This window comes from Suncus etruscus, chromosome 4, assembly GCF_024139225.1.
Source record: "Suncus etruscus isolate mSunEtr1 chromosome 4, mSunEtr1.pri.cur, whole genome shotgun sequence".
In the NCBI taxonomy this organism is placed as follows: Eukaryota; Metazoa; Chordata; class Mammalia; order Eulipotyphla; family Soricidae; genus Suncus; species Suncus etruscus.
This window is the reverse complement of record NC_064851.1, coordinates 65853773-65866470: the sequence shown is the minus strand read 5'-3', so window position 1 is coordinate 65866470 and position 12698 is coordinate 65853773. Positions and strand designations below refer to the sequence as shown.

At 38.1% G+C, this 12698-nt stretch overlaps 1 protein-coding gene across 1 annotated transcript; it reads left to right on the top strand.

Annotated features, from left to right (window-relative positions):
- Nucleotides 1–5943: 5943 nt before the first annotated feature.
- Nucleotides 5944–10804, top strand: NDUFAF4 (NADH:ubiquinone oxidoreductase complex assembly factor 4). The gene is made up of 3 exons (XM_049771344.1): nt 5944–6125; nt 6481–6584; nt 10265–10804. The coding sequence occupies exons 1-3, from the start codon at nt 5987–5989 to the stop codon at nt 10553–10555; spliced, it is 534 nt and encodes a 177-aa protein (XP_049627301.1). The 5' UTR covers nt 5944–5986; the 3' UTR covers nt 10556–10804.
- Nucleotides 10805–12698: the final 1894 nt, after the last annotated feature.

Genomic DNA, 12698 nt, shown 5'->3' with positions numbered 1-12698 from the left:
ATAGAGTTTTTTCAACTCTATTCTGAATTAACCTGAATGTAACTCATCTTAAAGTTATCCAAAATCGATTATTTTCCAAGTAAAGATTATGTCTGTCCTATTGGTCTAGAAGAAGATGAAAAATTCATCTTGTATAAAAAGTAGAGCAATCCATTGTACTTCTTGGGCAGTAACCAAAACTTTGATTTTGGTAGGAAAGCTTCAAGGAAGCAGGGATGGATGATATTATTCAAATGAATTGCATTTCTCTTTTCATCTGGCTCAACCAACCAGATAAAAATAAAATGACCTTTTAACAGAAATTGTTACAGAAATGAGCTGAGTGACTCCAATATGAACAACTTAAGATTATACAGTCACTTTTCTGATGAACAGCAAACTCTCCAACTTTTCAGAGCGAATAAAATCATAAAAGGAAAGCCATGGGCAATGAAGTGTACAGAGAGAGAGAGACATAATTTCAAGAATATCCTATACACAAAGCATTTAACAGTTATATTATGAGTTTTTTGCTCAATTTCATTGCAAAAAGTCATAATAAACTTACCAAATATTGGTAAATTAATAAAATCAGATGTCTGTATCCTGTTACCAATTATATATCTTTTTTTTGTTTGTTTTCTTATTTTAGTTTGCTTTAGGACATAACCAATGGTGGTTAGGATTATTTCTGGCTGTGCTGGGGGTCATTTTTTAAAGATAATTTCTGAAAGTGCTTGGGGACATTTTTTTTTTTTTTTTTTTTTTTTGGTTTTTGGGCCACACCCGGTAACGCTCAGGGGTTACTCCTGGCTATGCGCTCAGAAGTCGCTCCTGGCTTGGGGGACCATATGGGACGCCGGGGGATCGAACCGCGGTCCGTCTCCTAGGCTAGCGCAGGCAAGGCAGGCACCTTACCTCCAGCGCCACCGCCCGGCCCCCGCTTGGGGACATTTTTTAAAGATAATTTTTTGTTTTTGTGTTGTTTTTGGAGGAGCCATACCCACTGATGACAGAGCTTATTCCTGGATCTGCACTCAGGGGTCACTCCTAGCTGTTCCCATTCGACACAAACCTGGGGATTGAATTAGATTCAGGTAAGAACTATGGAAGCTCCTTTCCATGCAGTACTATTTCTGTCTCCCCAAAAGTTATTTTTATGTATTTATTTAACTTTTTGTTTTCTTTCATGGATACACCTGGATGTGTTCAGGGCTCCTTACTAGCTTTGCATTCAGAGATTATTCTTAGCATGACTTAGGCAACTGTATGAGGTGCTGAGGATTGAATTCAGGTCAGCTGTGTGTAAATCAACTGTCCTATCCTTGTAAAATTATTCTGACCCTTTAAAAGTTATTTTCAAAAGTCAATTACTTCTATTTATTACAAAATGTTCATGTGAAATTGCTTATCACTAGTTTGCTCCTAGTATATTCTTTTTGTTAATATTCCCATCTAATGACATAAAGTACACACTCTTGGTAACAAGAATTGTACACTGTTTTTACCCTTAGTACTTCCAATAGCAGTTAAGAACTATGTCTAGCATTTGATAGAGGTGGAGTGTGATTCTACTGAGTTGTAATCCTTGTACTTGCCTGGGTTTGTAGATTCAGAGCAGAGGACATGTCTTGCCTGGGCTTATTGCCCTGATTTCCTGAGACCTACTTCATCTTTATCCTTACCTTCAGACTATCTGTTATCTTCATTTTCTACTGCTTCATAACATTAATCACCACAGGATCAAAGGCTTAAAACAAAATCCTCACATCTCATATTTCTTGAGATCTGAGGTTCAAGCAGATATATCTGAATTTTCTTCTTGCATCACCAGAAAGAAAAATGTATTCAACTTCCAGTCTTTTTATCATGCTGTAAGTTGAAAAAATAGTTTTCCTTCTTAATACATACAGGAGATTTTTATGACTATAGGAGGCAGAACAATAGCTTCCCTCAAAGATTTTCATTTAGTCATTTCCAGAATCTTCAAACAGTATTTTGTAGAAGTGAATAATTTGTAACGAAGAATATATACTGGATCATATATAGGTCAAATATCATGACAAGAGTGATAGAAGAAAGGACTGAAACAAGAGTTATAGTAGAGATATAGAAAACAATAAAAGGCACAATTAATAGTTGCCAAGATGCTCTAGAAGATTTTAGAAATCAGAAAATTCTTCTAGGGCATTCAAAAAGAAGACAATTTTGATTGCCTTGATAAAAAAAAAAATCACCTTGATTTTTAATCTACTATAAATTTTTCCCAATTCCTTATTTCCTAAACTCTAAGGTAATGAATTTGGGTTTTGTTTGTTTTAGGAACAATCTGTGTGGTAGTTTATTTACTGCAATAGGAAATTGATAAAGTGAAAAACACCATTATTAAATTGTGAGTGCCATAACCCACAAAGCTTTGGGGATTATTGCTGGTTGAAAACTCTGATGAGAACCAGCACCTGTTAATGTGAATATTGAATCTCTGAAGAGCCTAGTTTGGTTAGGGTTTGAATCTCCCCACATGCCACATAACTACTCAAAGTTTTAAAAACCCATAATACTGCATCATTATGTATGAAAATGGAGTGGGTAAATATTGGTAACCTAGTAAATGACTTCCGTGAACTCATAAATTCCATGGTTCCTAAACTCGAGTCTAGGTTCTAATTCTCTAGTCTAGTCTAATTATCTATGCCAAGATGAACCATATCCTTAGGATCTGCTGTGATGTCTACTAATGTGAGATTTGGCCAATGAAATGTCTAGGAGCTCTCTTGGGTTGACCTGTCACCTAGGTCATTGACTGAAATCGTTTGGAGACAAAGAATTACAGTGGATTATATTCAAAGGAAGGAAGGCACAAAGGTAAAAAGACTAGGTGGAGAAAGAATAGAGGGACTGAAGATAAGTGCATAAAGAGCACTGTAGATAGACTATTTGTGACATTTTGATAGTCAGAAAAATGCAGGTGACATTTTGAGCCCCTGAGCTAATATCTGCTCCAAATTCCAGCATCACAAGTCCCAGCATTGTAACAAATAGACATGCTAATTAGGTAACAAAACTGAGTATCTGTTTTTAAAATTAAACTATTGTTGAATGACATAAGTCTTACTTTGAGATGTTGAATCATTTTTATTTTGCTCATCAGGGCTCCAGATTGTCTGGTTCATTTTCTAACTCCCCCCCTGCTTTTTTGGAAAAATATAAAATAATGTAAACATTGAACATAATAATCTGAGCTAGCGGTATATCAAACAACTTTATATTATTAAGCTGTGTGAAATTCATCAGTCTAATTTTAAGATGAAGGAAGTGCATTCAACCAGACTGAATGACTTTCACAAAGCCTTACTTCTGGCAGAAGGGCTGATGTTCATGCAGAGAGAATCCATGTAGGACCTGAACTCCAGCTTAGGTGTCCTGCTTATATTTCTTTAGGTTCAAATGACATTTACTGTATTTTTGTTTAGTGCCTACTATGTACCAGTACTCAATATGACAGTGAACAAACAAACAAAAATTCCTGTTCTCATAGACTCTATTTCCTACATGCCTATCATCATTTTTTATTCAGATGCTTAGTTCTTTTTGCTTTACTTTTTTTTTTGGGGGGGGGAGAGACACACCTAGCAGTGCTCAGGGGTTACTCTGTCTCTGTAGCCAAGAACTATTCCTAGGAGTGCTGGGTGAGCATACGGGATGCCAAGGATTAAACTCAGTCAGCCACAGGCAAGAAAAATGCCTACCCACTCTACACCCTTCTGGCCCAAAGGTGCTTAGTTCTTTTATTTTTAACAACACCCAGTGATGCTCCTGGCTCTGTTCAGACATCACTTCTGGTGTGCTCAGGAGACTATATGGGGTGCCATAGATTGAACCCCTGTTGCCTTTGTGCAAGGCAAGCACCCCATCCACTGTATTATTGTTTCTATCCCTGAGATGCTTAAGTCTGAGCAACAGCTTAGTTGTGTTTGCTTGGGAACCTTAGCCTAAGTCTTGTGGGGAGTTCAGAGCTCCTGTCAATTTCTATGTTATGACAAGAGAGGCTAAAATTATGCATAATTCAGTGGTTCATATTTTATTTCCATAATGATTCACACACCTCACAGCAAATATATATTTCTGGTAGTTTCTCTGTCTTTGGCTCTTCTCTTTGGTGATTAGACACCAAGTCCAGTCCAGGCCAGTGCAATTGGTATGAATTCTCCTTAAATGCTCAGTCAAAATTATACTTTAAATATGGGAATTCAAGCCTTTATTTTTAATTCTGTATTTCCCACAGCCTGTCTATTTTTCGCATTTTTAATACTTCTTTTTTTATGCTGTCAGAAATACGGTGAGATTTCTATAAAAATCAGTTTTTCACCTTATACTATTTGAAAAGATAAGGAGTGAAATTGCTGCCATAAATGTTCAAGCTCATAGATTTAATGAGGCAGATGAAAATATCTTGGCATCAATAGAAATATGAATACGCTGGCTCTAAAGAATGGTTGCCCTAAAGACTAAAATCTTGGAGCAGTCTGCCACCTTCAGGCTAATTTCCTAACTAACTGCTAAAAAACACTTCTTTTTTTTTTTTTTTGCCTCCAATATAAGTCCCAGTAATATTTCAAGCTATTTAATGGCTCTTTTAGTAATACTTTGCTATTTCTGTGTAATGAGGAAAGCAGGAGAAAGTAGGCTAGGGAACGACATGATCTTGTACTTGTATGGAAAGGTAGGGGGAAAAAAGGAAAACAACAACAATTAAGGTGGAGTGTTTCACCTTCTTTCTCTCCTTCATCTCCCAAATCGATGATGAGAGCCTCTAGAAGGATTCCACCCATTTTGGGAGTATTAGACTCTTACCCCAGTTTATTTATCTTCTCCTTTTCAGGCAAAACCACGCAACTTGAACTAGCTAGTCCTGCCTACAGTTAGAGGGGGAGATAAGGGAGGCATCAAGACCAAACAGGTGCAAGACTACTAAGTAGTGGGTTGGATATAGAGGGGACCACATATTCTAGCCGCCCTGGGGGTGAGGGAAGAGGAAATGGGAGGTAGGACAAAAACGGAGGGGTAGGGAGGACAATTTGGTGATGGGAATCCCCCCTGATTTTATGTAAATATGTACCTAAAATGTTATTGTCAACAATATGTAAGACACTATGATCAAAATAAAAATTATATTAAAAAAATTAAATACCTAAGTCCAGTTACAAGATCTGGACGTACATGACCATGGGGGAAAAATCTCAGTGGTGTAGAAATATATCAGAAAGGGGAAAAGCAATAAAAAGCAGCACTTAAAATTACAAAGTGGGCTCAGACTGAGTTTGCCCAAGGAGGGGTGATGATGCAAATAGGATGAGGACCCTGAAACATTGGTACAGGATGCTTACTTACACTGGTAGTGGGCATGGTGGTGGAACATTGTATATTTGAAAGTTTATTATTAAAGTATTGTAAATCCCAGGTGCCTAAATAAAATTCTAATTAATAAAGGTGGCCAAGAACAAACATTCATTGGGAATAAATACATTTGGATTCTTTTCTTTCCAGCAAAGCATGAAAAGGCAACCAGGAAAACAAGTTCTATCAGGTCCTCTGCTTGGACCCTGGAAGTCACCTCAAGGTCAAATCCCTTGGCCAGTCTCCACCCACCCTGCTCCTTTAAAACCACGTGGGAAGTTTTGGCTCTGGAGGCATGAATGCTGTCTGCAATGAGGCCGGGCCAGGTGTTTCCGCGCGACTCCACGACCCTACAGTGGTGAGAACCAGCCCAGTTTTGCGAGAACCGCCAGCGGCTCATTGGATTGAATGAACTCCATTTGACAGCGCCTAGCAGAGTGCACAGTCTTTGCCCTCCAGACCGCTAGGGGCCGCTCTACAAACGCTCCGCGACCTTTTACCTCCCTCCCTACTCGTCTCCGATTGGCCGGCCTGATTTACGCATGCGCTGTGCGTCCCGGAGGCGCTGTGTGCCGGTTTCAATCCACGCGTGGCGTGAGAATCATGTAGGATGATGGGGGCCTGGATGACGCGCGCCCTGAGGAATTTCAACCTGGAGAACCGGGCCGAACGCGAAATCAGCAAAAGGAAGCCCTTGTCCGCGCCCCGGCACCCCACTACCAAGAACCTCCTGCAGGAGCAGATGAACCGTGAGTGGTGCGGGTGGGGGTAGAACTTGGGGAATCGCGGCCCCTGGGAACTGCTTGCCCACTGCGGGCCTGCAGGTTCGGTGCTGGGACTCTCGCTCCACTGTCCGGGTGGGAGCGGGGCTGGGCCGATGACATTGAAACTGTCCCCGCGCAACTCCGCCTCCTTCCTCGTCCCCAAGGTGGCGGCCTTTATCTATCAATCAGGTCGGTCTTGCTGGGTTTTTTTCCTTCTGGAAGCTTGGAACCGATTTAAGGGATGGGAATCCTGGGGTGTGTGCAAGTGGGATTTTTCTCTGGGCACCTTAGTAACTTGATAGACCTTTAACATCCCTTTCCACGTTGTTTCTGTCTTAAGAGTATCCAGAGATTCAGGGAGAAATCGTGCGGAAAGATAACACCCTGTTGTCACTGCTCAGAGACGTGTATGTGGATTCCAAAGACCCGGTGTCTCCTGCGCAGGTAAGGAGGGGTTTTTGAATTGTGGATAAATAGCTTACTGGTTGTAGCTCGGGCCAGAGTACCGACGGTGTGTTTGCAAGCTTCAACGCCCTGCTCTTAATTAAGCCAGGCACACGTGTCTCGGGTCATGGAGTTGTCACTAGCAAATCTAAAGACAAGTGAAGTTGTTCATTGGGTGCAGCTATGGTGAACGCAACAGGCCTCACACATCAAATTGATGAGCCATACCTAAGTACAGAACTGTTTGTATAAGTGTGTGAAGAAGTGTGTGACCAGCATTTGTCTATAGAGGATCCTGTGGACTCCGAAGATATTTCAAGTGAACCCAAGGTGAAAATCCATAATTGGGAGTGGGACTGACATTCTCTGAGACTAGGGGGGGTGACAATGTCAGAAGAGAACATGGTTGGAAAAGTGTTTGAGGTACACTTAGGAGAGTGGAGATTCAAGGGTGATTTCTGAGAAAGTAGTATTTAATCTTCAAAGATTGGAGTGAATTTGAGTTAACCTGATGAGCTTGTGGTGATTTTATACAGGGGGCCAATTCATTGACCCTCAGACTGTTGGGGAGCCAGCCTATAGTTAAAAAAAATTATAAACCATAGTCACCTGCAGTTTGAAGATACCTGTATGTTCACTTCGGGACAAATTGGCTGCTAAGCAAAATGATCAGCTAAGCAGGACAGGCAGCAGAGGCAAAAATACCAGGCAGGCTGGTTAAATGTCCTCAGTGGACCACATGTGGCCTGAGGGCCATAGTTTGAGGACCCCTGAGATAGAGGATATAATGGTTTGCACCAAAAAAAGAAATAATATTCACTAGAGATTATATTGATAGATAAAATGTAGGATCTTTCTGTCATTTGCATGCTATATAGAACTTGATTATCACAAGATTATCAGAGCCCCCTCCCCAAAAATACATATACTGGTATTTTAATATCCAACCCAATTATTTTATTGCTAGTAGTGAATAATCATATTTCTTCTGATTTTTTGAGTCAGTCCTGGTGCTATTCGAGTCTTCACTCTTGACTGCATTAAAGGCATCCCTTTTAATGGTGCTTGGAAGACTATTGGATACCCTGGGTTGACTGCATGCAGGACAAGTGCCCTACCCACTATACTTCTCTCTGACAGAATAATACTTCTTAATATTGTTTACTAAATCCTGAATTTGAAAATGGACTTGGAAAACAAAACCATATAGGTTTTTATCTATATAAAAGATACCTTATGCCTACCATATAGCAAATAATTCATATATATTTTTGACTCCCCACCCCCTGCCAATAATTTATATTTTTGATCTGACTTTTAGACTTAATTGTTTATAGCTATTTGTTACCTAAAATGTCAGCCTTTTGCCATTTTTGCCATAGGAAATCTGGGCTCATCTTTTTTTCTTTGGGGGGTTAGGGGTTTTAGGTTTGTTCCATTCCTGATGGAACTTAGAGGTGATGCTTGGGATTTTAATCAGGTATGGCTAGCGAGTATATAATCTATCTCATCCCTGGACTCTTCTCTTTATACTTTTAAAATTTTCATGTACATATTATTTTATGTTAAATAGTATCTGGAGATTCTTCCTGGATGGTTATTTGCCTCAATAGATATTGTGTAACCTAGTCCTTTTTCCGCACACTTCAAATGCTAATTTTATATGCATGTCTTTTTGGATTTACTCATTACAATTTTATTAAATGTAGAATCATGCTGTATTAATTGATGCTGCTTTGTATTGTGTCTTAATATCTGCCTTTTTATGGGAAGAGTGGGTGTTGAGCCATACACAATTGTGCTTAGGGCTTATTCCTGGCTGTGTGTCAGGAGTCACTCTAGTAGTGTTTGGGGGAACTTTAAGCAGTACTAGAGATTGAATCTGGGTTATGTGCATCCAAGGCAAGCAGTGTGCTTGCTGTATAATTTCTCTGGCCCAATTGTAATTTTTTTTTTTTTGGCTTTTCTAACAAATTTATTTCCCAAATAAACAGGAATTATATTGTCAGAACTGGGGAGATAGTGCAAAGGCTAAAGTAGCATGCCTTGCATTTCTGGTCCCTAAATTCAATCCCCAGCACTACAAACCCCTGAAAGCCACTGTGTGTGTTCCTGATGGTGGCCCTCCAACATTATTGGACTCATTATTTTAAATTAGAAGCTCTTGACATTTTATACTAATTTTGGTGTATAATAAAAGAAGGAAAGTTAGAGTCAATCTTTATATGGGGTGAAAGGAGCCTCTGTTTGAAAATAAGAATATGTGAGAATTTCAAAATTTTATGAAGCAGTTGGGTGCAGTATTCGATATAAAGTGTTTACAATATAAAGGTGGGAGAGTGTGTGGAACCTTTGCACACACACATAAAAATGCAGTTTAGTATAATTAAGGAAAGGTGAACAGTGAGTTTGGGAGAAAGGCAATAGGGGTCATATCATGAAGATCCTTTATTTGGCTTAGTTTTTAATCTGAAGATTATAGGGAGTCAGTCATTTTAAAGTTCCAAGTCACAAAATAACTATTTAGTTGATAACAAGAGAAGTTTTTTGGAAAGGTCATGGTTTGCTTCCTAAGCAGTACCCAGAGAGCTCTAAGAGAAATCTTAAGAGTGAGCAACATCGGCAACATAGTTTTTATAATCTAGGTGGAGACTAATTAGGAAGCTTTTGTGATAGTTTCTTGGAAACACTGGCTTTGAGGTAATTAGTGACTGGGAGAATAATGAATGGATTTGGTGGGGGGCTTAAAAGGCAGCTTATCATAGTTGTGTATAATAAGGAAGGGAGAGGGAGATCCCAAACATTATCTCTTGCTTCTGTTGTAGGATATGTGAGACAAATAGATTTGTCCACTGAGATCCAGGGTAGGGGATAGAACTAGGTTTGGGGGAAAAGACATTTAGTTTTAAATTTTAATTTATATTTATAGCTTCTAGACATGGTCTCGTACCTGCTTTTTTTTTTCCTTTTTTTACAGAACCAGAAAACATGAGTCATCTTTTTCTGCCTCATATTTCTTTATTTTTTTAATTTTTAAGTGCTTATATAATTTGTCCACATAAAGATGGTCACATGCACTTTGGAAATTTGGGGTCACAAGTTAGAAAGGTTTATAGCAGCCAGTATGGAAGCAACTGAAAATGTTCTATGATAATCAGATACATGTGATGACTGGGTGTACTTATACATATTATTTTTATATTATTTAGCTATTTTTAAAAATGGAGGAATTCTAGAGAGAACTCAGCAGGTTAAGCACATGCTTTGCATGCAGGAGAGCTGGGCTTTCACTCCTGGCATTGTGCTTTCCTACCACCATCAGCAATGTCAGCTAGGATGTTTAGTCAAAGCAGGATCTTGGCTAAAGTGGTGTTTAATCATTTCATTGTTGCACTTTTTTTGATATACAGGAAATAATTTGAATGGGCAGTAACATTTTGAGTTTAATTTGCTAGAGCTGCCTCTATTCCTTGATGAGTGACCTATAGTTCTGAAATGGCAATGTGGCAGTTGTGTTATCAAAACATATTTAGTATAATGGAAAAGTATAATTTCAAGAAGCAAATATGGCATTTGAATAACAAGAGCTGACATTTGAGAAACATGAAAACAGGTAGCAAATCTTTTTCTCTTCCTGAAAAAGAGATTTGTTTTAATTTCGGTTTATTTTATTTTGATAGCAGGTTAAAGATGCTGGAGTACATCAAGAATCAAAAGAGTTCAGATTGCCAAAAGGCCATCACTTTGAAATGATGAATATCAAGAGCATTCCCAAAGGCAAAATTTCCATTGTAGAAGCATTGACACTTCTTAATAATCATAAGCTTTATCCAGAGACATGGACAGCTGAGAAAATAGCAGAAGAATACCATCTAGAGCAGAAAGATGTAAATTCACTTCTCAAGTACTTTGTTACTTACGACATCAAAATTTTCCCTGCTAATGACAAGAAGGCAATACAACCAAAATGAAGAATTCATAAAATTAATTGTCCTGTATACTCTTCATCCTTTACCCTATTTTCTTGGTTTTAGGATATTATATTGATTACAGAATGTTTATAATGTGCTCTCCTTTTAAGAATCTACTATTTATTGAGCTTGTTGACTTCCGGGATTTCTGACAATTTTGTTGTGAGCTTCAATTAAGGAATTTGTACACAATGTAGTATCAGCATGTCTAATTATACATTTATTATAAATAAAGGACTCATTGTGTTATTTTAGGGAAAATATGTCAAAGATTATCTTCCAGTTTAGCTTATTATATTTTTTTTAGAACGGAAAGTGAGAGCTTCCCTGACTAGAATCTGAAACGTTTTGTTCTTAAAGAAGGGGGAAATATGTTGGGGAAATAATTAAGTGTTGTGTTTTCATATAAAGGCAGGCACAGGTTACTACCAAATTAATAGGAAATACATTTCTGTTATTCCAATATATTGTAATTAAGAATTTAAGAATTTCAATGAAAGAATCACATGAAGTGATATGATTATATATTTTTAATTTAAATGCTGATATAAAAGAAAAATTAGCAAGCAGATATAGAAAATGTGATCAGCAACTGGAGCAATAGGTAATAGGGAATTTACCTTGCATGTAGCTGACCTGGGTTTGATCCCCAGCAACTCACACCCGCACCCCCACCCCGAGACTGTAAGGAGTGATTTCTGAGCACTGCTAGGTAGCCCCAAAATAAAAATTAAAAAAAAAAAAGAAAATGTTATCACTAGAAGGAACCTGGGAAATTGTTGGCTCATCCATTTAACACAATGGGGGCTGGAAAGTTGGACCTCAGTTCAATGGTTAGAGTACATGGAAACCTGGTTTTGATCTCTGGCACCACATGATCACTGTGCACAGACAGGAGCTATTCAGCAAAGAGCCAAGAGTAGCCCCTGAGCTGAGTACTACCAAATGCAATCAAAAGAAGAAAAATTAAAGAAAAACAAAACATGCAATATTTACTAGTACTAGGATTTAAGTGAGACTGTCAGTTTAGCTTTGTTGTATTATCACTTGTATCTCTGGTAGATTAAATAACCTCATAGTGAATTTCCAGTGTACAATGAGTTAATCTTGTTTCAATGAAATCCAAGGATAAATGAAGATGTTAACAGGCCTACATAGAAGTAAACAAATAACTTTTTTGCAGTTTAGAGCATAAACCATACCTATTTTAAGATTATTTTGTCTTTTTCTGAAATATCTAAAAGAAATATGTCACAAAAGTGCATGAAAACATGTGTTGTAAGAATTTGGGAGAACATAGGAAGAAATAATCAGGTTATCAGTGTCTTTCTGGGAAAATAGTATAATACAATCCTAGGGAAGATGCTTAGGGATTCATCAGAATAGAGTTTAATATTTCAAGTTGTGAAAAAGATTGAGGTGGGAAATATTTTAACTTGCCAGATAAGAGTTATGTGAATAGACCCAGTTTATACTGGATTCCACACAATAGTTCTTTTAAGAAAATTTAGTATAAAGGTATACTTCCACAGTACAAAGGTCAGAACTTGACCTTTTTCATATTAAAACTGCTGTTTCTGAGTCATTTTCTGTATAAAAGTCTACATTGGTTAAGCAGCTTTAATTATAGCTGTTCTAAGATGTCATGACAAAAGTGCTTACCATATCATTCATTTACCTGTTGCCTTTTATTGCACATATCAGTAGTGTTCACAGAAAGCGTGGAACTTAGATTCAGGAAACCAATATACATATCAGATGCATCATTACTTTGGAAATGTCTTCAACTGGAGTACCTAATAATTGCACTTTAAAAGCAAGTTTTTGTTCTGGGTATTAATCATCTAGGGGTTTTTTTATTACATATTTTAACTTGCATAATAGTTTAGCAGGTATGGAAATAAGTACAGTTAATCATTTTACAAGAAAAATAGAAGCACAGATCCCCAGTAACGGATTAATTAAAAGTTTGATCCCATGGGGCCGGGAAGGTGTCTGCCTTGCAAGCGCTAGTGTAGGACAGACCGCGGTTCGATCCCATATGGTCCCCCCAAGCCAGGGGCGATTTCTGAGCACATAGCCAGGAGTAAACCCTGATCATCAAACGGGTGTGGCTCAAAAACCAAAAAAAAAAAAAAAAAAA